The sequence below is a fragment of the Oncorhynchus kisutch genome, linkage group LG13 (assembly GCF_002021735.2).
Source record: "Oncorhynchus kisutch isolate 150728-3 linkage group LG13, Okis_V2, whole genome shotgun sequence".
Lineage (NCBI taxonomy): Eukaryota > Metazoa > Chordata > Actinopteri > Salmoniformes > Salmonidae > Oncorhynchus > Oncorhynchus kisutch.
In genome coordinates this window covers 24552282-24576445 of record NC_034186.2, presented here as the reverse complement: position 1 = coordinate 24576445, position 24164 = coordinate 24552282, and the positions used below count along the sequence as shown (strand labels likewise).

At 45.3% G+C, this 24164-nt stretch overlaps 2 protein-coding genes across 3 annotated transcripts; one reads left to right on the top strand and one right to left on the bottom strand.

The window, feature by feature from the left end:
* Positions 1-961: 961 nt before the first annotated feature.
* Positions 962-12005, bottom strand: LOC109902725 (amidophosphoribosyltransferase-like). The gene is made up of 11 exons (XM_020499325.2): positions 11515-12005; positions 6977-7043; positions 6410-6616; positions 6197-6309; positions 5950-6095; positions 4255-4327; positions 4010-4161; positions 3712-3839; positions 3377-3598; positions 2991-3111; positions 962-2904 (listed from the first exon to the last, which is right to left on the bottom strand). The coding sequence occupies exons 1-11, from the start codon at positions 11643-11645 to the stop codon at positions 2732-2734; spliced, it is 1533 nt and encodes a 510-aa protein (XP_020354914.1). The 5' UTR covers positions 11646-12005; the 3' UTR covers positions 962-2731.
* Positions 7453-16991, top strand: LOC109902723 (multifunctional protein ADE2). Of its 2 annotated transcripts, XM_020499323.2 has the most exons (16): positions 7453-7879; positions 8211-8702; positions 8816-8869; positions 8984-9508; positions 10193-10264; positions 10724-10872; positions 12129-12188; positions 12285-12321; positions 12489-12686; positions 13365-13543; positions 13761-13940; positions 14075-14188; positions 14338-14421; positions 15316-15496; positions 16367-16525; positions 16643-16991. In XM_020499323.2, the coding sequence occupies exons 1-16, from the start codon at positions 7468-7470 to the stop codon at positions 16807-16809; spliced, it is 3063 nt and encodes a 1020-aa protein (XP_020354912.1). In that variant the 5' UTR covers positions 7453-7467; the 3' UTR covers positions 16810-16991. The 2 variants fall into 2 exon arrangements, with proteins under 2 accessions (XP_020354912.1, XP_020354913.1); XM_020499324.2 differs by lacking the exons at positions 7453-7879; positions 8211-8702; positions 8816-8869; ... (1 more) ...; positions 10193-10264; positions 10724-10872 and adding an exon at positions 11333-12056.
* Positions 16992-24164: the final 7173 nt, after the last annotated feature.

The following is a 24164-nucleotide window of genomic DNA, read 5'->3' as shown; positions in this document are numbered from 1 at the left end:
CCCCCCCAAAGAAATGCCACACCATGACTGACCCACCGCCAAACTGGTCATGCTGGAGGATGTTGCAGGCAGCAGAACTTTCTCCACGGTGTCTCCAGACTGTGATGTTTGTCACATGTGCTCAGTGTGAACCTGCTTTCATCTGTGAAGAGCACAGGGCGCCAGTGGCGAATTTGCCAATCTTGGTGTTCTCTGGCAAATGCCAAACGTCGGGCTGTAAGCACAACCCCCACCTGTGGACGTCGGGCCCTCATACCACCCTCATGGAGTCTGTTTCTGACTGTTTGAGCAGACACATGCACATTTGTGGCCTGCTGGAGGTCATTTTGCAGGGATCTGGCAGTGCTCCTCCTTGCACAAAGGCGGAGGTAGCGGTCCTGCTGCTGGGTTGTTGCCGTCCTACGTCCTCCACGTCTCCTGATGTACTGGCCTGTCTCCTGGTAGCTCCTCCATGCTCTGGACACTATGCTGACAGACACAGCAAACCTTCTTGCCACAGCTCGCATTGATGTTCCATCCTGGATGAGCTGCACTACCTGAGCCACTTGTGTGGGTTGTAGACTCCGTCTCATGCTACCACTAGAGTGAAAGCACCGCCAGCATTCAAAAGTGACCAAAACCAGCCAGGAAACAGGAACTGAGAAGTCGTCTGTGGTCACCACCTGCAGAACCACTCCTTTATTGGGGGTGTCTTGCTAATTGCCTATAATTTCCACCTGTTGTCTATTCCATTTGCACAACAGCATGTGAAATGTATTGTCAATCAGTGTTGCTTCCTAAGTGGACAGTTTGATTTCACAGAAGTGTGATTGACTTGGAGTTACATTGTGTTGTTTAAGTGTTCCCTTTCTTTTTTCGAGCAGTGTATATTGAATTTCCTATAGATGTTATAACTGTCATGGGTGTTTCATAACTGAGTGCATAATAAATACTCAATGACTTAAATTGTAATAAAAAAATACAAGGTTTTCAAAAGTATTTTATATTAATTGCTTTTGTTCTTACATATTCATGAATTATTTATTACAATGGGGAAAATGAAAGCACAATTAACAAATTAAATGTTCAGTCTTTCAATCTACATGGAACAAAAATATAAATGCAACATGTAAAGTGTTGTTCCCATCCTAGAAATGGAATGTTAATTTCTCTACCGTAAACTGCCTCCAGCGGTTTAGAGATTTTGGCAGTACATCCAATTGCAGACCACGTGTAACCATGCCAGCCCAAGACCTCCACATCCGGCTTCTTCACTTGTAGGATGGTCGGAGATGAGCCACCGGGACAGCTGATGTAACTGGGTTTGCACAACTGAAAAACGTCCTCACAAACTCAGAAACCATTTCAGGGAAGCTCATCTGCAAGCGTGTCCTCACCAGGGTCTTGACGTGAGTGCAGTTCGGCATCGTAACTGGCTTCCGTGGGAAAATCCTCACTTTCAATGGCCACTGGTATGCTGGAGAAGTGTGCTCTTCAGATGAATCCTGGTTTCAATTGTACCGGGCCGATGGCACAGTGTATGGTGTAGGCGAACGGTTTGCGGATGTCAACATTGTGAACGAAGTGTTTTATGGTCGGGGTTATAGTATGGGTAGGCATAAGCTACGGAAAACGAACTATGGGTAGGCATAAGCTACGGAAAACGAACATGATTGCATTTTATCGATGACAATTTGAATGAGATCCTGAGGCCCGTTCATCCGCTGCCAACAACTCGTTTCAGCATGATAATGCACAGTCCCATGTCGCAGGGATCTGTACACAATTCCTGGAAGCTGAAAATGGCCTATACATTATTCCATGGCCTGCATACTCACCAGACAAGTCACCCATTGAGCAGGTTTGGGATGCTCTGGGTCGATGTGTACGACGGCGTGTTCCTGTCAATACCCATCAACTTTACACAGTCATTGATGAGTGGGACAACATTCACCAGGCCTCAATCAACAGCCTGATCAACTCTATGCAAAGGATAGGTATCTGTGACCAACAGATGCATATCTGTATTCCCAGTCATGTGAAATCCATAGATTAGGGCCTAATGATTTTATTCCAATTGAAGATTTCCTTATGAACTCTAACTCAGTAAAATATTTAAAATTGTTGCATTTATATTTGTTCAGTGTAGTATGCACTTTACAGGAGGGACAGTGATTAGTCTGAAAGTAGGGAAACAGGATTCAACCACTTTGTATACAGGATATAAGCAAAATACATTTGCAGGTCAATTTAGTAGAGGTTTAAGGCTAAATTAAATGGAAGCAAGTTGTTTTCACATAACGTTTTTGGTTTGAAGTTGTGCGTCTTACAGCTGATACGGCCACTTGTAACTAATCTCTCCAATGAGAGAAAGGAGTCAGAATGCTAGTTTTTAATAACAATGGATATTATGAATATTATGTGGAATGAGAAGGCTGGGTTGAAATGTAACACATTGACGTGCATAAGGTTATTGTGTTGCCAGAGTGGAAGCATCAAGGCCCAACGGTTTCAGACCAAAGCAGGCCAGGCACCACTCAAACCGTAACAGCTTTCAGGAAAAATTTAGTAGCTACAGCAATTCTGTGTTTACTTGTCAAGGTGAGGCCATGCCCTAGGCACCCATACTGTGGCCAAGTAGGCTCCAAGAGGCACTTCCTTGGTTAGAGTATGGTTAAGGTTCACACTTTAGACATTAGGTTAAGTACAATAACAGCAGTAGTGTGGTCAAGATAGTGGTTGTGGTCAGCGGTCACCACTCCAGTTCTACAGGGTATTTGCCTGTGAGGCAGGCGGTGCAGTGGCCCACTCTCCTGCTGGCCTTGGTGTTGGTGCTGATCCGCTCATCCTTCTGGAGGGAGGGGATTCCCCCCTGCACCGCTGACACCAGGCCCTCCACTGACAGATACTGCACGCTGGTGGCACCTACATTACAGAACATAGTTTTAAGATCTGGACCACACACACGTCGAATAATAATTACATCGAATAATAAGTATTCAGAATCTCACCAATGTAGCCAGCAATGTCCTTAAACTCTGGCCTGTTAGCAATGAGCTCCTCTTTTGTGGGGATGTTGATGCCCATGTAGCAGGGGAACCTGATGGGTGGGGAGGCAACGCGGATGTGGACCTATGGGAGGGGAGGTCAGCAACCAAAATGAGTGGTCATTACAGACAGACAATGTGAGACCCGATGTCGTCTTTCATTGTCGAGAAGGAACCTGCAAGTAAGCATTTCATTGGACGATGTATACCATGCGTATCACATACATAAGACTAATAAAACTTACCTGAAACTTTAGTAATCAACCATTATAAACAGGAGAGAGAGACTAACATGCTGTATAATTGATATTAAGAGCAGGACTGATAATGATCAACTCTGGGCCACTCACCTCTGTGGCTCCTGCTTCCTTCAACAACTTGATTATGGGGGCGATGGTGTTGCCCCTGACGATGGAATCATCAACAAGCACCACCCGCTTGCCTGCAAAGTTGTCTGTCAGCGCACCAAACTTCTTGGCCACCCCCAACTGCCTGAGGCGTGTGTTTGGTTGAATAAATGTCCTCCCAACGTAGCGATTCTTACACAGAACCTCTACGTACGGCAGTCCCGACTGCAGAGATGGAACAGAAGAGTACAAACTGAAGCCTAGAATATTGTATGAATATGCACGAGTCAGAATATGCACCCTATTGCTATCAACATTCAATAGGTGCCACGACTCACCTGCTCTGCGTATCCCAGTGCAGCAGGAGTAGCAGACTCAGGCACAGTGCTGACCACGTCTGCCTCTGTAGGGGCCTCAATGGCTAGCTGCCGTCCACAGCGCTGCCTGACTGTGTACACCATCTGACCTGCAACACCAGGTGGAAACACTGAGGAAACTATAGCTAGTCTGGCATCAGCTAAAAAGCAAGTAATGTGCTGTAACCTCCCAGCCAAACTATTTACTACTCTCACCGACTCAGTACTACAACTTAAAACGTTTTTGTTATTAGCCAGGACAACTACTATCTATGCCTACCTTCAAATATGGAGTCTGGTCTGGCAAAGTAAACATATTCAAAGATGCAAAAGGCAGGGAGGTCTCCCTCGGGGCGAGGGACAATGCTTAGGGACTTCACACCGTGTTTGGAGATCTGGACTATCTCTCCAGGCATCACCTCTCTGTAGTACCTAAGGAACAGACAGAGAGAGAGAAGCTTGTGAGCCACAGGACCACATGTTGCCATGGCAATAAGAGGTTGGTCACTGGTGATGAGAGCTCACTTGGCACCGATTGACTGGAAGCTGCAGGACTCTGATGACACCACCCAACCCTCTGTGTCTCCCTCGCCAGCACCTGGCAGAGGACACAATATGGCCTTGTCAATCATCCAGCCTCTCAATTTTATATACAGTACCAGTCAAAAGTTTGGACACACCTACCCATTCAAGGGTTTTTTCTTTAAACTATTTTTAATTACACATATGGAATCATGTAGTAACCAACAACAACAAAAAGTTAAACAAATAAAAACATTTCACATGAGATTCTTCAAAGTAGCCACCCTTTGCCTTGATGGCAGCGTTGCACATTATTGGCATTCTATCAACCAGCTTCATGAGGTAGTCACCTGGAATACATTTCAATTAACATCGGTTTTCCCAGCAAGAAAATGCTTCCAGCAGGACAATGCTCCAAGCCACACAGCCAGGTTAATCAAGGTGTGGATGGAGGACTACCAGATCAAGACCCTGTCATGGCCAGCCCAATCTCCAGACCTGAACCCCATTGAAAACCTCTGGAATGTGATCAAGAGGAAGATGGATGGTCGCAATCCATCAAAGCCGAGCTGCTTGAATTTTTGCGCCGGGTGTGGCATAAAGTCACCCAACATCAATGTGAAAGACTGGTAGAGGGCATGCCAAGACACATGAAAGCTGTGATTGAAAGTCAGGGTTATGGGGTCTCCCGGGTGGCTGGGTTCGAGTCCAGGCTCTGTCGCAGCCAGCCGCAACGGGGAGGCCCATGGGGCGACGCACTATTGGCCTAGCATTGTCCGGGTTAGGGAGGGTTTGGCTGGCAGGGATATCCTTGTCTCATGGCGCACTAACGACTCCTGTGGCGGGCCGGGCGCAGTGCACGCTGACCACGTGTGCGGTGTTTCCTCCGACACATTGGTGCGGCTGGCTTCCGGGTTGGAAGCGCGCTGTGTTAAGAAGCAGTGCGGCTTGGGTTGTGTTTCGGAGGACGCATGGCTCACGACTTTCGCCTCTCCCGAGTCCGTGCTGGAGTTGGATACCACGGAAATTGGGGAGAAAAAGGGGGTACATTTATTTTGTTTAAAATCAGGGTTATTCCACCAAAGAAAGAGTTCAGAAATCAATATGTTAAAACATTAGTATTGTGTTGTTTAAAAATGAATATGAACTTATTTTCTTTGCATTATTCGAGGTCTGACAACACTGCATCTTTTTGGTTATTTTGACCAGTTGTTATTTTCTGAAAATTAAAGCTCTAAATTACAATATTTGTATTTGGGAGAAATGTTGTCAGTAGTTTATAGAATAAAACAAAAATGTTCATTTTACCCAAACACATACCTATAAATAATAAAAGCAGAGAAACTGAATTTTGCAGTGGTCTCTTTTTTCCAGAGCTGTATATAGTTGCGGTCAAATATATTGGCACACTTGCACGACTCACTATTTCTTCTAAAATAATATGACTTATTTATATATTTTTTTAAACTTTGTGTTCACACAAGTATTTTTTTGATTTACAAATTGCACAGGACCAAAAGAATACCATTTAGAATTTTCACTTTAGTCAAAAAAATGCCTGAATCATAATTTGGTGTGCCAATATATTTGACTAACTTTACATAGATTAGTAACTCTGCTCGTAGATGAGTTAAATCAAAAATACACACGACAAAGACACACAAATACCATGCAGCGCTAAGGAAGCACCAAAAACACCTGCAGTGTGGAGTTTAGAAATGGGGACGAGGCGTCCGATGCTGAGCGGTCTGTTTCCGTACGGGTCACGGATAGCATAGATCACATCTGTGTACATCACCAGCAGTGAGTAGGATGTAGGGGTCTCATGCATCAGGTTCTTTATCCTGCAATAGAAAGAATAACAATCAATCAAGATGATGATCTCTTACAGGGCATAAAAGAAATGGGGTATTATTGGAATGGATTAGAAGGCCATAGTATGGACCTGGCCACCCAGTCAGGGGCATCCAGCTCCTCCATGGGCGGAGTCAGAGCCAGCAGCTGGGTGATGAGCTCACTGTCTGAGCTGGTGGAGAGACCCACGCCGTGACGCATCACCTGCCATACACACACAGTTATGTATGCTTATACACAAATACATAATAATCAACTACAATATAAACAAATGCACACACAGTCATATGACAGCATGGCCCACCTTTTTACGCAGTGCAGCTGCATTGACCAGCTCCCCGTTGTGTGCCACAGCTATCTTGCCATGCAGTGTGTCCACTACAAAGGGCTGGCAGTTCTGCAGCTCAGAGATGCCCGTGGTGGAGTAGCGTGTGTGCCCGATGCCCAGGTTACCATAGCGCAGCTTCAGAAGGTCCTCAGGTGGAAAGGCATTGTTCACTAACCCCATCCCCTGTGAAGGGAAGCGACATACCAAATCAGAACAATAACACATGCAGACATCTTGGACACACATACTGAACTAAAAGCTTGTGCATTCATAAAAATAAATACAAATTGTAGCCAAAATGTGATTAGTAAAGCTTTAACGTGATGACATAACTGTTGTCTTATTTCTGTACAGCAGGTTCCCTCCCCGTCTGAGACTTTAGTTGACATGTTAATGTGTTTTGGGGTAAAAGTGGTGGTATTGTGCTTAGTTTGAGGACACTGAAAAGATGTTGAGTTATCATCATTATCTGGAATGAGTGATTATAGCCATGTTTCTCTTTCATGTTTTCGTACTGAATGGTTCTGTATCACACATTTTTACCTTCAGGGTATTGTACGTTGGTGGGTTGACTCCATTACTTGTGACGATTCCAGCACTTTCCTGACCCCTAAATAAACAAAGACAAATCAATTGCTTGAATAACATTTAGGTTCTAGTCTTAAAGACAATTTGCTTGATGCAACATGTTTGAGGCTAGCTTTTCTGTATGTATACTGTCTTAGGGCAGACTTAACCGGTTTGGTAAAGGAGAAGTGTTTTAGAACAGAGGAAAAATTATGGGGTATGTGTCTCTGCAGTGGAGTTGCCTTATATGGAGTGGCCTTGCACTGCAGCCTCAGCCAATTTGCCAAGCTGCTTCTCGGATTACAGTCCATCCGTTCCTCCCCCACACCACACAGCTTAAGCCAGTAGTGAGGCTGCTTTGATTTGGTGGGCGTTCCTTTCGGCTTAACCGCCTGGTTGCCTTGGGAACCAAGCACCAGAGGAAGGGGGGCTGGGAGAGAAAGAAGCCTTTCCAGGTCAGCTCAAACATGGAGAAAGGAGCAGGGAGACAAAGAGGAGGTGAAGAGGAGGATATTCTAGAGGTGGAGGAGACAGGTGCAGCAGGGCAGTGGAGGGAAACGGAGGTGCTGGCTCTTCTGTCAGTGTGGGGGGAGCTGGGAGCAGCTCAGCATTCAGGTGTATGCAGTAGAGCCAAATTTGAATGCATCTCAGAGCAGCTGAAAAGGCTGAGCGTGCTGCGTGGCTGGAGGGAGTGCCAGGCCCAGTGCAGGAGGCTGGGACTTCAGGGCAGGAAGGCTGAACAGCCAGGCACATCCACCAACTACAGCCAGGGGGAAGCAGCCATGATGGACACCCAAATGAACCAAAGTGACTGGGAGGAAAAGGAGGATCTTACCAGTGAGAAAGAGGCTCACTCTTCCTCAGTCATAATACAGGAAGGTAACTGGAACAGTGTACTGGCTGAGAAAAAAAATAGTATAATGCTGACACACTGGACTTTTATAGACTAATTTACAATAGAATAAAATCGGAAGATGTTTAGTATACACAAAAGTAGTCTAATTAGCATAATCTTTGAGGTATCCCTCATTTAGATAAAGAGGCCGCTTCATGACAGAAATGTTGACTCAGACATAACTGGAGTCACATACCATTAGCCTAGAAAAAGGGTTACACTGAATCTAAATAAACCAGAGTATCAGTAACAGACAATATAAAAAATGGACCCCCTGATTGACATTCCTTTAAAAATGCATGTGTGTTTGTTTAGGAGGCCTGTGTCAGATTCTTCACGAGGCTCTCCCTTATGCCCAATACGTGGGCCCTGAGGGGGGCCGCCATTGGACAGATGAGGAGGTGCGAGCTCTGCTTTGTGTCTGGTCTGACCGCCACGTCCGCCAACGCCTCAAAGGAACGCTACGCAACAAGGCCATCTTCCAGGAGATGGCCCGCTGCATGCAGAGGGGCTTCGGAGTGGTGCGCAACTGGAAACAATGCCGCACTAAATATAAGAACCTCAAGTATGAGTACAAGACAGCCAAGAGTGCCCAGGACGCTGCAGGCAGCAGTGGAAGTGGCCCAGGAAGGTACATGAAGTTCTTTGATGAGGTAGAGGCCATAGTGCTGGACAAGGGATTTGAAGGGGGACAGGATATGCAGGGAGGACCTGAAGGGGACCAGGGAGCTGGGAGGCTGGGCCCTCTGGAAGGCAAGACTCAGTCTAAAGAACCTGAAGGAGACCTGGTCATTGAGATAGACGATGGTGAGATTTTAACAAAAAAAATAATACTACAAGTTTATAGCTGGTGATGAGATACTGAATGAATACATTGCTTAGACCTACTTTTAACATTTCTAGAACAATGCATCTTTCAGATGACAACAGTGACGATTATGAGCTAGACACAGACCAAAACCAAAGGGAATCGGGTATGTATAATCAAATAACCTATAGCAGAAAAGCCTTCTGAAATGCTGTGCAGTACATGGGCTTGGCATAACTGCTTATGCTCACTCTATTCTACATTCTGTCTCCCATCCTAGGAGTCCATCTATCACCATTGGATCAATCTAGCTCCGAGCAGTTCCACATGGTAACGGTGTCTGACACAGGCCGGAACTGGAGTGACCAGGAGGTGCATGCTCTGATCCAGGTGTGGTCGGAGGAGGGTGTGTGCAGGCAGCTGGAGAGCTCCACCAGGAAGAGGGATATCTTTGTGCAGATCTCCTGCCGGCTACTGCAGCAGGGGGTGGAGCGCGACTGGAAGCAGTGTCACACCAAATACAAGAACCTCAAGTACCTGTATCGCTCCCTACAGAGGGGCAGGGCTGACAGCACAGACCCACGCCGTCTCATGAGGTTCTATGATGAGGTGGATGCCATTTTGACCAGGTCGGATAGTGGACCTGCCATGGGATATGAGGAACAAGCAGAGACTGGCGCCATTTTGGCTGGGGCCATGATGGGGTATGAGGATGACACAGATGCCATGACTTGTCCAGTTAACTCTTACACAGCTCAAAGCTATGAGGTTATCCCAAAGAATGAGGACAAACAAACACACACAGGTAAGAAAGTGACTCCTTTGTAGAGCAACCTAAGGTCACTCCAAATCATTTAGTGGTGACTATATAAAAGTCACCACTAAATGCATTTGTCCACAGGCTAGAATGCAAACAAACAGCTATGATTAGTGAGTTTTCTGTCTGTAACTGACCACAGTCGGGGCTGTCCTGGGTATCCAGGTCATGTTGCATTCCTGTATTTTGACCTTGAGATCACAGTAGTCCATTATTAAACACTCCCTGTTCAGAAATGACTCTCCATATCACAACAATTAAAAAAGAAATGGGGGTAACTGCATCCAATGTGTCCCTCATGATGTAAGCTAAACCGTGGAAATGAATTCCTTGTGACTCGGAACATGCTTCTGTTAATCAAACAGAACGTGACCCACCCCAGCCCCCTTTCATCTAAGACAATGGCTTCCCTGATTGACTGATAATTGTCTTCCTTCATAGCTGTAGTTTAGTGGTGACCATAAAAAAATATAGCAGACACTCCAACGCAAGCCATTACATCTTCAGACATATCCCACATCTTTTGTTGCCTATAACAAGCTAAACTATAACATAAAAAAATAAACCCTATCAGCCCCAATGCTGGTAGTTTGAGCCAGTAGAACCTGGTTGGGGAAAATAAGTTATGAAATTGTGCATTAGTGATGTTGCATGCCTCTGTGTTCCTTCCAGACAATTCTGATACCAATAAAAGACAGGATCTGACTGCAAAAAGAGGACTGAAAAGGAAAGCATTGATTCAAGGTTTGAAATTGTACCTCCTTCCACAATTATGTATCATCTCATTTTTAAATCCACTCGCGACCAAAGGCTCAGTAACAGAATAATGATGGACGTGTGACTGCGAGTCAGTCCTGTGACTTACCAATAAGAGTCCTGATCTAATCATGGGAGAGTGGGCTGGTGAGAGGAGTCAAAACTGCTGAGAATGTGCAAAAACACTAGCCTTCTTTACAAAACTGAAATTTGAATTCAGTGTATCCATGTGCTCAAAACGCAGAACAATAAGATTGCAATCTGCACATTCTTTAGTATACATTTTGAAATGTTTTCTCAGAACACATCAGCACAATCAACTTGAGAGGACCAAGGTCAAGAATCAAACTTCTACACAAAAGTGATTGATGAATCAATGATGAAGGCATTTAACCCCTCAACTCAATCTCTCATGTATTAGCCCTTTTGAATCCTTGTTTTCTTTAGATACCTGTAGAATTGTGAAGAAAAATGATACTGGGAGCAGCTGTGCTGAGAGTATTGATTTCCAGTGCAAATTGGAGGAGGAACAAAACATTCCCATTACAGAGATCAACTCAGTCTACTCAATGGCAGCCTCTGTCCGACAAAAACAGGTAGGCCTAATCACGTCCGAATGTTACAAATGATGTTAATAACATCATTGTAACCAGTTGACTGTTGTATATAATAGGAGTAAATGTGTCTGAAAGTTGTGGCACACAATACCTTTAAGAAAGATATTGAGTGGAGTCTGCATTGGAGAAATGTAGCAGTCTGGAATCCAAAGAAGTCCAGAGATCGCCATACTTTAACGGGAAACAACGTAACACAATGTGCAAAGTTGGGGCGGCAGGGAAGCCTAGTGGTTTGAGCGTTGGACTAGTAACCGGAAGGTTGAAAGTTCAAACCCCCGAGCTGACAAGGTACAAATCTGCCGTTCTGCTCCTGAACAAACAGACAGTTAACACTGTTCCCAGGCCGTCATTAAAAATAAGAATTTGTTCTTAACTGACTTGCCTAGTTAAATAAATAAAAAAAGTTGAAAAGCAATGGGGAACGTTGACGTCACACCTCCACGTTGTTTTGAGACATTGCAAACTACAATGCATTTTTTAAGTGATGAAAGTTGTAACCATTATAGCAGTGTAGCTAATCAATTATGGGCAATATAGTGGGAATTTGTGATTAGCGGATGGCTATACAAAAGTTAACGACGCTATTTAAATTTGCTCCCTAGAAAACAAACATCAACTCACCTATGTTGTAGCGCGACAAGTCCCAAAGTTAACACTTGGGCAACTTCTAGTTGTGTTGGCCATTCTCCTGCGGCAACACAGCCGAAAACTCCGCACTCTTCTCCGATGCCAGATTCTTCGAACTCGCTCATTCTTAAGTTCCTGGGCCTCCGGTGCTTGTCTACTTCACACAGCGTGTATCTATCTCCACGCTTCAAACACTGGCCACGTGTTGACAACAGAGCTACGGCTTAACGAACGGGCTCAACCTACAGGGATACAAAATGGGGAACTTCATTGACGTCCCTGACAACAAACGGAGTACTCCGTGTCAAATTGCGAAAGTAATACAAACTCATATCGATTAGGACTTTGACTGAGAACCGATATGTAGTCATTCACCCTATGTTTTTTGGTGATAAAGTTATTAGATTTATTTGAAAGTATTCAACAGATACTAAGTTTTAAAAAATCAAAGACACCTATTTTACAACTATGTCCGTGTTTGGGATGATCTGATATGTTGGGGTGACAGCGGAAGAAAAAAAAGTTTTCCCCACGTGGTGAGGCCTACATTACAATAATTGGTTATTCCTGAATCAATACTAAATTGTAATTGGCTTTTCTGGATTCAGAAAATCAGTCGTGACTCCTGCAGCACATTTCTCTTTCTGCGCGGAATCCACGAGTTGCAGGTAAAGTGGCGAGAATTATAGATGAAAGTAAGATATTTTTGGTGTACATTTCCCACACTGTTGATTTAATTTAACTTTACTTGCTTTATTTTTCAGGTTTTCAGATTATCTACCAACATGGCACCTGCATCAGGTATGCTTTCATGTAAAATAAAACGTGTACAACATATTTTTCTTCAGTTGCAAACCGCATCAAGTCGGAGTGACAATATAATTGGATTCCCACTGTAAACCCGCGTTTCCGTAAATAAGTGTTTCACCGTCGATTTCGTACTGATGTTTTTCTGCTTTCTGTTAAAGTGCTGAAACTTGGACAGATACTAAATGAGGGAAAGACCAAGCAGATATTCGAGCTCGTGGATGAGCCAGGCCATGTTCTGGTCCAGTCCAAGGACCAAATCACGGCCGGGAATGCGGTGAGGAAGGACCAGATGGAGGGTAAGGCCGCGATCGCAAACAGAACCACGAGCTGTGTTTTCAAGCTACTGCAGGAAGCGGGTGAGTCTTCTGGCTACAGTGTTTTCAATTATCATTCATGATTGTAGTTTGTTATTGATTAGTTTGGTTATGTGTCGGTGAGTGTGATAACTAGTTTAGATGTGCCCTCCTCCATATATTCATAATATTTTGTAATCAATTTTAAAGCTTTATGGTAATGTGAGAATATATATATATATATATATATATATATATATTTTGATTGATTGTCTGGGTGTGCCAACGTTCATGAGTGCATTTGTCCACAGGCTAGAATGCAAACAAACATCTATGATTAGTGAGTGTTCTGTCTAACTGACCACAGTGAGGGCTGTCCTGGGTATCCAGGTCATGTTGTATTCCTGTATTTTGACCTTGAGATCACGGTAGTCCATTATTAAACACTCCCTGTTCAGAAATGACTCTCCATATCACAACAATTTTAAAAGAAATGGGGGTAATTGCATCCAGTGTGTCCCTCATGATGTAAGCTAAACCGTGGAAATGAATTCCTTGTGACTCGGAACATGCTTCTGTTAATCAAACAGAACGTGACCCACCCCAGCCCCCTTTCCTTCCCTTCATCTAAGACAATGGCTTCCCTGAATGACTGATAATTGGCTTCCTTCACAGCTGTAGTAGTGGTGCTGTTTAATCACCAATGGCTGAATAAGTCCTCGTGTTCTTCTTATACCTCAGGCATTAAGACAGCCTTTGTAAGGCAGCAGTCGGAGACTGCGTTCGTGGCGGCCCACTGTGAGATGATCCCCATTGAGTGGGTCTGCCGGCGGGTGGCTACTGGTTCCTTCCTGAAGAGGAACCCAGGTGTCAAGGAGGGCTACAGGTTCTCCCCTCTGAAAATGGAGATGTTCTTCAAGGTGTTTGTGTGTATTTGTATCTGTCCAATCATGCCCAGCAGAGAAAGTCTCTCTGATAATCCAATCTTCCTGCTTAATTTGCACACATTCATTTTCCGCTCAAGTGAAAACATTGCAAGTTAGGTGCTTCATCCATCATCAATCTTCATACAAATATTTCCGTGTTCTACAGTTTACATCGTTATCTGAAATCTTGGTTACTATTTGTTTGTCTTAGGATGATGCCAACAATGACCCTCAGTGGTCGGAGGAGCAGCTGCTGGAGACTAAGTTCTCTCTGGCTGGGCTCAACATCGGCCGCTGTGAGGTGGACATCATGAACCGCAGCACTGTTGCCATCTTTGAGGTTCTGGAGAGGGCCTGGGCCACCCAGAACTGCACACTGGTGGACATGAAGGTATGTGGCTCAGCACCACCCTCAGATGGTCAGGGGAGGTAATGAAGTGGACCATTGTTTTGCTCTTAGTTCTGGAAGTTTTGAATTGAATGTCTTCCCGTTAATTAACATGCATTTCTCTGACTGTTTGACAGATTGAGTTTGGTGTGAATGTGCACACCAAAGAAATTGTGCTTGCTGATGTGATTGACAATGATTCCTGGAGGCTGTGGCCTGCGGGAGATCGGAGTCAGCAGAAAGACAAACAGGTGAGATGGTCTGCTGCATAGCTCTGTCCAATGCTGCTATCCTGCCTTCCCTTTATGGAAAAATGCTAATGTTGCCATAATTTAATCACCTCAGATTTTGAGTTGCGCCATGTTAACTGTAGTATAAACCTGTGTCCTCTTCTCTGCAGGTGTACCGGGACCTGAAGGAGGTGACTCCTGAGGCCATGCAGATGGTGAAGAAAAACTTTGAGTGGGTCTCTGAAAGAGTGAAGGTAGGCTAGCTTTGTGTATCCCACTAGTCCGGTGCCCTTTAGCCTAAAATAACAGGAGCTGACTAGCTGTATCTCTTATCAGGACGACAGCCACTAGTTTGTTTTGAATCAACATACCGTAATGATAGAGGATCAGGGCCCAGATTTACAAAACACTTCTTACTTAAAGATTCTTAAGAAGAAAAAATAAGAACTTCGTAAGTGCAATTCCTAAATATTTTAAGAATGAATGATTTTCCTCCAAACTTCTTAAATGTCTTTAAGATGTGTGTTGCTATGCAACTGTTTTAGCTAGCAATGGCAATCATGTTATCTTATTTCTTACTGAGATTACTATTCTAAAACATGTTCTTGAGTTTAAAATGATCAATATTGGAACTTTCAGATTAAGTTTGAATTAAACGATTGCTTTCATGAGCTTTTTATCTCACTGTCCTGAGTTTAAGACAAGGGTTTAGCTATCTTGGAATTAACAACATTTCCAATAACTTTATTTTCAATAATCTAATTTCTAAGGCGAAATGTAAATGCATAACCTTTTTGAAGAAAGGTAACTTAAATCTCTTGTTAAGGAAAAAATGGCAGTTAAGAAATTTGTGAATCTGGGCCCAGGTAGTTTAACATGAACTTGTCTGTTAATTGAGGTCCATTCCAGTGTTATAACCTAGACATTATGCGACTCTCACGTGAATCCCAGCATTTAAAATAGCTCAACCTTTTTGTGACCAGTCTTTGATCAACCCGAGTAATCTCAAATTTGCATACTCCCTCACAACCTCTGGCAATTTAACCCAGTTTGTTTTAATCTGTCACATGACACAAGTACAGCCCATAGTGAAATAGTTTAGGTCTGGCATTCAGTAGAGACTGACGGGTGTCTGTGTGTGTCCCTAGCTTCTGCTGGAGCCCAAGGCCTGTGGCAGAGTGGTGGTTCTGATGGGCTCCACCTCTGACCTAGCCCACTGTGAGAAGATCAGGAAGGCCTGTGGCTCCTACGGAATCCACTGTGTCCTCCGAGTCACCTCTGCACACAAAGGACCAGACGAGACTCTTCGCATCAAAGCTGAATACGAAGGTGGGCTGAGCTCAGCCTTATAGCCCTAACCTTACTGGCAACCCCTAACATGCTGACCATTCTGCTTGTGTTGCATGTGCGAGCATTGCAAAATAAATGTACACATACATGATATTCGATCATTACACACACACTGCTCGCGCGCGCCAACGAGCATCTGCATTGCCAGGTGCTAAAATAGAAGTTAGTTCTATTTGTGATGCTCAATGTGCTCCAAGTCCTGCCTCTCCCATCTCCTCGTTGGAATTTAGGAGTATAAACGCACGTGTGTGATTGAAAGATGAACGGAGGTCTGTTGTGGTAATGCACCTTATTAAAGTTGGTTGCCAATTGCCATATAAAGTCCAAAGAAGAAAAAAGAAGCCTGAAGTAAGGAGGGGAGATGACGAGAAATGAATTCGGTTGACCATTTTATCTTTGGACTAATTGTCAGAGTAGAGAACCTTGTGCATTTCAGGACAAATTAGCTAGCTAGCTAGCTAGCTAAATAGGGCAAATTAGTTAGCAACAGCAAGCTAGCTAAATTGCCCTAAATGTTTAATGCCTTTTGACCTGTCCCTAAATGAATATAATTGGTTCTGAGTTGGTTTTGATATTTCAACCTGCGTGTCCTGATCGCGTTTGGTGTGGGTGGACAGAAAAACAAGAACATAGCTACCCCTCTCTACATAGATTGTTCAAGTATTGTACCAGCCGTTGCCTGCTTATGTTTATTGAAAGTGGAAGATTATGTGGTACATACATTTTGAATAATGGCTCGGTATGTGGAGTAACTGTGCAGTATACTGGCTAAAATAATGCTTATCTAATATAAAACATTATACATTTTACTCTTTTGTATGGGTGGGCTAATGTGCAGTATTTTCCCAGGAGACGGAGTACCGACTGTGTTTGTGGCTGTGGCGGGCAGAAGCAATGGCCTTGGTCCAGTGATGTCAGGAAACACCGCCTACCCAGTCATCAATTGCCCTCCTATCACCCCTGACTGGGGGGCACAGGACATCTGGTCATCTCTTCGCATGCCCAGCGGTGAGTACATCCCTCCATGTGGTCTGTCTTGCTGTGTGTGTACAGTAATGTATGGTTATTCTCCTTTAAATGAATCTGTGTGATTACCCTAACCCTGACTGCACCTCTCTCCCAAAGGTCTTGGCTGCTCCACAGTCCTCTCCCCTGACGCTGCAGCCCAGTTTGCAGCTCAGATCTTTGGGCTCAGTGACCACCTGGTGTGGTCCAAACTGCGGGCCTCCATGCTCAACACCTGGGTGTCTCTGAAGCAGGCTGACAAGAAGCTGCAGGCCTGTAGCCTGTAAGGAGCCACCTGTACTGTACCATTCCAAACCCTGCCAGAGCTCTCTAAGATGGGCATTGTGAAGGGTCACTGCTTGGCTGTGTCATGTCTAATGAAATATTTACCATGTAAAATCAGCCCTACAACACATTTCTCTAATCATTCCCTTAATAAAGTGATTCATGTGTATAAACATCTGTTTTAGATTACTATGTTTTTCTATTTCATATACAGTATACACTACATGACCAAAGGTATGTGGACACCTGCTCGTCGAACATCTAATTCCAAAATCATGGTCATTAATATGGAGTTGGTTCCCCCCTTTGCTGCTATAACAGCCTCCATTCTTCTGGGAATGCTTTCCACGAGATGTTGGAACATTGCTGCAGGGATTTGCTTCCATTCAGCCACGAGCATTATTGAGGTTGGGCCTGGCTTGCTGATTAGGCCTGGCTTGCAGTTGGCGTTCCAATTCATCCCAAAGGTGTTCGATTGCTTTGAGGTCAGGGCTCTGCAGGCCAGTCAAGTTCTTCTACACCAATCTCGACAAACCATTTCTGTATGGACCTTGCTTTGTTCACAGGGCATTGACATGCTTAAACAGGAAAGGGCCTTCCGCAAACTATTGCCACAATGCTGGAAGCACAGAATCGTCTAGAATTTCACAGCCACAGACTATTTGTCCTCCACCAAACTTTACAGTTGCCACTATGCACTGGGGCAGGTAGTGTTCTCCTGTAATCTGCCAAACCCAGATTTGTCTGTCGGACTGCCAGATGGTGAAGTGTGATTCATCACTCCAGAGAACGCATTTTGTCCAATGTCAGCTCCAGCTGACGCTTGGCGATCTTAGGCTTGTGTGGGGCTGCTTGGCCATGAAAACCCAATTCATGAAGATCCCGACGAACAATTATTTTGCTGACGTTGCTTCCAGAGGCAGGAACCGGTAGTCAGTGTTGCAACTGAGGACGGACGATTTTTACTCGCTTCAGCAGTCCCGTTTTGTGCTTGTGTGGCCTACCACTTAGCGGCTGAGCTGTTGCTCCTCCAAGACGTTTCCACTTCACAATAACAGTAGTTACAGTTGACCTGGGCAGCTCTAGCAGGACAGAAATTTGATGAACTGACTTGTTGGGAAGGTTCCAACCCATAATTAAATATGGCAAGGTACTGTACAGACACATCCAAAATGATTGGCACCCTTGATAAAAATAAGCAACAATACTGTATAAAATAGTTAATACAAATACTGATCTATACACTTGGGTCCTATACCAGGCAAGTGGTGTTCCAGTTGTTGCCATAGTGTGTAATTGGCCATTTGTCTCTTCATTTTCTGAGTTCTTTGCCTTTCCCCATGGTGATGAATGACAAATGGATTTGACATGTGTTACCTCGTTTTTATACCCAGGTGAAACAGGAAGCCATGAAAGGCCACAATACAGTTCCTTAAACTGAGATTAATTTTAAAAAGTAGGATGTTAATGCAGTATAACGATGTACTCTGAGAGTCAGGAAGCAAGTTCAGGGATTGAAAAATAAATATTTTACCTTTTATTTAACTAGGCAAGAATTCTTATTTTCAATGACGGCCTAGGAACTGTGGGTTAACCGCCTGTTCAGGGCCAGAACGACAGATTTGTACCTTGTCAGGTCGGGGATTTGAACTTTCAACCTTCGATTACTAGTCCAACGCTCTAACCACTAGGCTACCCTACCGCCCCATAAACAAACACAAGAAACACAAACAACGTACCAACACGATACAGAAACAATGACTGGGGAAGAAACCAAAGGGAGTGACATATGGGCAGGTAATCAAGGAGGTGATGGAGTCCAGGTGAGTATCATTATGCGCAGATGTGCGTAACGCTGGTAACACGTGTGCGCCATAACGAGCAGCCTGGTGACCTAGAAGCCAGAGAGGGAGCACAAGTGACAGTACACCTTCCCCGACGCTCTGCCCCAGCCTCAGGACGCCGAATCCCGGGGATCAGGAGCGGACCCGGTCACCTCTGATAAGGCTCGGGGACCTGTCGATCTGACTGAGGCGCGGGAGCATGAAGACCAAGAGCGCTGGAGAGAGAGCATACGTGACAGTACCCCCTCCCCGGCGCGTTCGGCTCCAGCCGCAGGACGCCAACCACAGGGACGGGGATCGCCCCCGCTGAGGCGCAGAAACCTGACGAACAGGCTGAGGAGTGGGAGTGTGATGAGCCGGCTGAGGCACAGGAACCTGTTCAACCAGCTGAGGCATGGGAGCCCACCAGTGGTGGGCCGTCAGGGTCAGCAAGGCCTTCTCTGCTGGCCTAAACATCATCAGAATATATATTTTTTATATATTTTCCCACAAATATGTATTAAATTATTCCCCAGAGTAAGAGTTACACTCTTCATATCATAGCGTTCCTCTTGGTTGGACTGCTTCCAGCCCCAGGTTGAGATTTGGAGGGCTGGTCTTTATGTTAGATCTTTTATCCAATCATATTCAGCTATCATGTGTTGCCAGGGGTCTAAAATCTGCCCTGAGGCCTTCAGAATCAACAGTGCGGGCGCTTGTAGCTTAAAGTGAATGGAAATTAAAATTGAGTGTCAACCAATCAGCTTTAGAGTTGGCTATTGTACGCCTGCTGGCTGGCTCCAGTGTTACACAGGAGCCAGCTAGCAGGCGTAGTGCGTGCACGTCTTTTGATTGGATTACCAATATTGAGAGGCAGGTCCTATATGGGCAGGTCTCAGAACTAGGAAACTCAAATTGATCAACGAATTAAGTTGTGAACTACTAAGCTGTTTTTTCAACCCACAATGGCGGAAGGAGAAGATATCGATTTGGTCGAGGATATAATTATAACACCATTCTCAAGACAAACTTTTCAATAAAAGTTAGACATTGTCAGGAGAGGTAGACTCCGACGCTACAATGCCTGTCACAGGCGGGAAAGGCGTTAGTTCGCCACTTTCAACTATGGGCGCTATCAATGACTCACAGGCTCCGAGAAGCACTGCAAACTGCTGGGAATGCCTATTATTTGCAAGTGATCGATTTGGTGTTTGGAGCCACACTGGCTTTGCAAACCTGAGTTGTCTAACCAAGGCAGCAACGAGACACCAAAGTACGGCTGGGCACTTACAAGCAATGGTGCTTTTGAAAACTTTTGGGGACACCCGAGTGGAACTACAGCTCAACGAACAAGCGCGCAGGGCAACAAAGCTGCACAATGAAAAGGTATTGTACTCTTCCCCTGCAATTCTCTGAATACAAATGTCAATTTCAAGGTGACGCAATGCCTGGTTTTACTGCGTTTCTGTCTAAATGTATAGTGTCTAGAGCCATGGCATCATAATGATGGTAATAAGAGGTGGATTAATTCGGGTGGGACTGTGTAGGACTTCACTGAAGGCCCAGGCCCCAGAGCCACGGCACGCTACTGGAGCCCACAAACCCACTGAGCCCTCCCAGGTAGCTCCGGCTCCAACACCCGGACCCGACATCACCTCCAACACAAAAACCAAACAAAAAAAACCACTCCCTGATGCTTCCCTTTGTTGAGTCGTCATTCTATAACGATGTACGCTGAGAGTCGGGAAGCAAGTTCAGGGAGTGAATACATTTAATAAATAAACAAACACAACAAGAAACATGAACAGCGCACCAACATGATACAGAAACAATGACGACTGGGAAAGAAACCAAAGGGAGTGACATTTTAAAGGCAGGTAATGAAGCGGTGATGGAGTCCAGGTGAGTGTTATTGTGCGCAGATGCCCGTAACCATTGTGCCAGGTGTGCGCCATAAGGAGCAGCCTGGTAACGTAGAGGCCAGAAAGGGAGCACACGTGACATGTATAGTACATTTTATTAATTTTAATTATAAGAATCATTAGGGGTGCCAACAATTTTGACACCTTTCTTTTTGGGATAAAAAAAAAAACTTAAATAAATCTATTATCTAAGCAACGGTTTTACTATAAAATAATATGATTCCCCTCCCCTTGCATACAAAAGGCCTACAGCTCAGTATTTTTTGCTCCTCTTTATCAAGGGAGGCAATAATTCCAGATGTGACTGTACAGTGCATTCGGGAAAGTATTCAGACCCCTTCACTTTTTTCACATTTTGTTATGTTATAGCCTTATAGCCTTATTCGAACATTGATTCAAATACCCCAAAATGACAAGGAAGAAGCAGGTTTTTAGAATTTTAGCAAATGTATTAAAAATAAAAAAACAGAAATACCTTATTTACATAAGTATTCAGACCCTTTGCTATGAGAATCGAAATTGAGCTAAAGTGCATCCTGTTTCCATTGATCATCCATGAGTTTCTACAACTTGATTGGAGTCCACCTGTGGTAAATTCAATTGATTGGACATGATTTGTAAAGTCAGACACCTGTCTGTATAAGGTCCCACAGTTGACAGTGAATGTCAAAGCAAAAACCAAGCCATGAGGATTGTATCGAGGCACAGATCTGGGGAAGGGTACCAAAAAATGTCTGCAGCATTGAAAGTCCCCAAGAACACAGTGGCCTCCACAATTCTTAAATGGAATAAGTTTGGAGCCAAGACGCTTCCTAGAGCTGGCTGCCCGGCCAAACTGAGCAATTGGGGGAGAAGGGCCTTGGTCAGGGAGGTGACCAAGAACCCAACCCGATGGTCACTCTGACACATCTCCAGAGTTCCTCTGTGGAGATGGGAGAACCTTCCAGAAGGACAACCATCTTTGCAGCACTCCAACAATCAGGCCATTATGGTAGAGTGGCCAGGTGATAGCCACTCCTCAGTAAAAGGCACATGACAGCCATCTTGGAGTTTGCCAAAAGGCACAGAAAGGACTCTCAGTCCATGAGAAACAAGATTCTCTGATCTGATGAAACCAAGATTGAACTCGAATGCCAAGCTTCACATCTGGAGGAAACCTGGCACCATCCCTACAGTGAATTATGGTGGTGGCAGCATCATACTGTAGGGATGTTTTTCAGAGGCGGGGACAGAGAGCTAGTCAGGATCGGGGGAAAGATGAACGGAGCAAAATACAGAGAGTTCCTTGATGAAAACCTGCTCCAGAGCGCTCAGGACCTCAGACTGGGGTGAAGGTTCACCTTCCAGCAGGACAAAGACCCAAAGCACATCGAACATCTCTGGAGAGACCTGAAAATAGCTGCGCAGCGACGCTCCCCATCCAACCTGACAGAGCTTGAGAGGATCTGCAGAGAAGAATGGGAGAAACCCCCCAAATATAGGAGTGCCAAGCTTGTAGTGTCATACCCAAAAAGACTCGATGCTGTAATCTCTGTCAAACGCGTTTCAACAAAATACTGAGTAAAGGGTCTGAATGCTTATGTAAATGTAATATTTCAGTTTTTATTAATTTTTTTGCCAAATTGTCTAAAAACCTGTCATACCTTGATCTGTTTCAACCGTCTTGTGCTTTTCTCCAACCCCCCAATAGTTGGCTCCCGTTTTCCCCTGTGTATTTATACCTGCATTTTCTGTTTGTCTGTTGCCAGTTCATCTTGTTTGAATATTTTTCCTTGCTCTCTAGTTCTTTGTTTCTAGCCTTTCTGGTTCTGACCTTTCTGCCTGACCTGACCTTTCTGCCTGCCTACCATTATGTACCTGTCAGACTCTGACCTGGTTACAAACCTCTGCATTTCCTCAACCTGCCCTTTGCCTGCCCCCCGTGTTATAATAAATTATCCGAGAGCTGAACCATCGGCCTCCTGTGTCTGTATCTGGGTCATATCCTGAGTCGTGATAGTACGAACTGGCCATGACTGACCCACCAGACTCGGACCAGCTCCGCAATGCTGTCCCCGTCCAAGGAGTCACCATTGGTAACACGAGGAAGTACTTCAAGACCTTATGGAAAGACTCCAGCAGAATGCCACGCTTTCACTGCGTTGCTGGAGCAATTCTGTGGGTTATCTACTAAGCAGCAAGCCACAACAGAAACCCCCCAGACTCAGTTACCCAGCTACCAGTGGCGCTTCTCCCCAATCTACACCGGCTTCCCGAGAACCCTGTTGACCTCCTCCAGAGCACTACGCTGGGGATCCAGGATCCTGCCGTGCGTTTCTCTCCCAGTGTTCTCTCATCTTTGAGCTGCAGCCCTCTTCGTTTCTCTCGGATCGCTTGAGGATAGCGTACTTGATACGACAATCCACTTGCCTCAGTCTGGAGGAGCTTGTGGCGGAGGTTAGAAAGGTGTTTGATTCTTCGTTTTCCGGGAGAGAGGCTGCTCGTAAGCTACTGCAACTGCGTCAAGACTCCTGTAGTATGGCAGACTACGCTGTAGATTTATGCACTTTGGCCGCCGAGGGTACCTGGAACCCGGAAGCTCTGTTCTACATGTTCCTGCATGGATTATCGGAGGTGGTTAAAGACTCTCTCATAGCCTTAACCATATGGATCGATGGGCTGCTACGGGAACATAGGAGGGAGAGGAGGTCTGCTCCTGGTCACACTCGCTCATCCACTGTGCCAACCTCACCTCCGAGGAATCCGAGAAGTCCCCGGGAGAATCCGATGTCACCTGAGTACCCTTGGGAATAACAAAGGTGCTTTCGACTCGCTTCCTCCGGAGCCCATTTAACTGTGCAGGGCCAGATTGTCTCCTGCTGAACGCTTACTCAGACTGAAAACCAAGAGCTGTCTGTATTGTGGACAACAGGACATATCAATCTATCTATTAAAAGACCAGGCTCATCAAGTAGGTACGCTGGTGAGCCGTACGGGAAGATTCCCATCTTCCATTACTCGTACCCCTCTCCATGCTATCCTGTTTTGGGGTGACCAGTCCAAATCTCTCCGGGTGCCCATTGACTCTGGGGTACAAGAGAGCTTTATAGACGCTACCCTGGTGTCGGAGCTGGGAATCCCCACACAACCCCTCTCCATTCCCATGGACATCAGAGCGCTGGATGGGCGCTCTATTGGCAGAGTCACTCACAATACGTTTCCCATTGACCTGAGAGTGTCAGGTAATCACAGTGAGTCTATGCAGTTCCTGCTCATTGAATCCCCTCACGCACCCGTAGTTTGGGGGTTTTCATGGCTCCAGAGGCACAATCCTCTGATCGACTGGGCTACTGGTCTGAAGTCGGCGCAGCCTGCCCCGGGACGTCTTCCTCGGATCTCTCCGCCATTCCCGCAGCGTACCAGGACCTCCGGGAGGTTTTTGACAAGGCCCACACTACATCTCACCCTCCGCATTGACCCTACGACTGCACTATGGACCTTCTCCCGAAAACTACACATTCCTCGGGGGCGGCTTTATTCCCTGTCGGGTCCGGAGACCAAGACCATGGAAAGGTACATTGAGGACTCTCTTGCTGCAGGGAGTATTCGTCCATCTGCCTCCCCCGCCGGTGC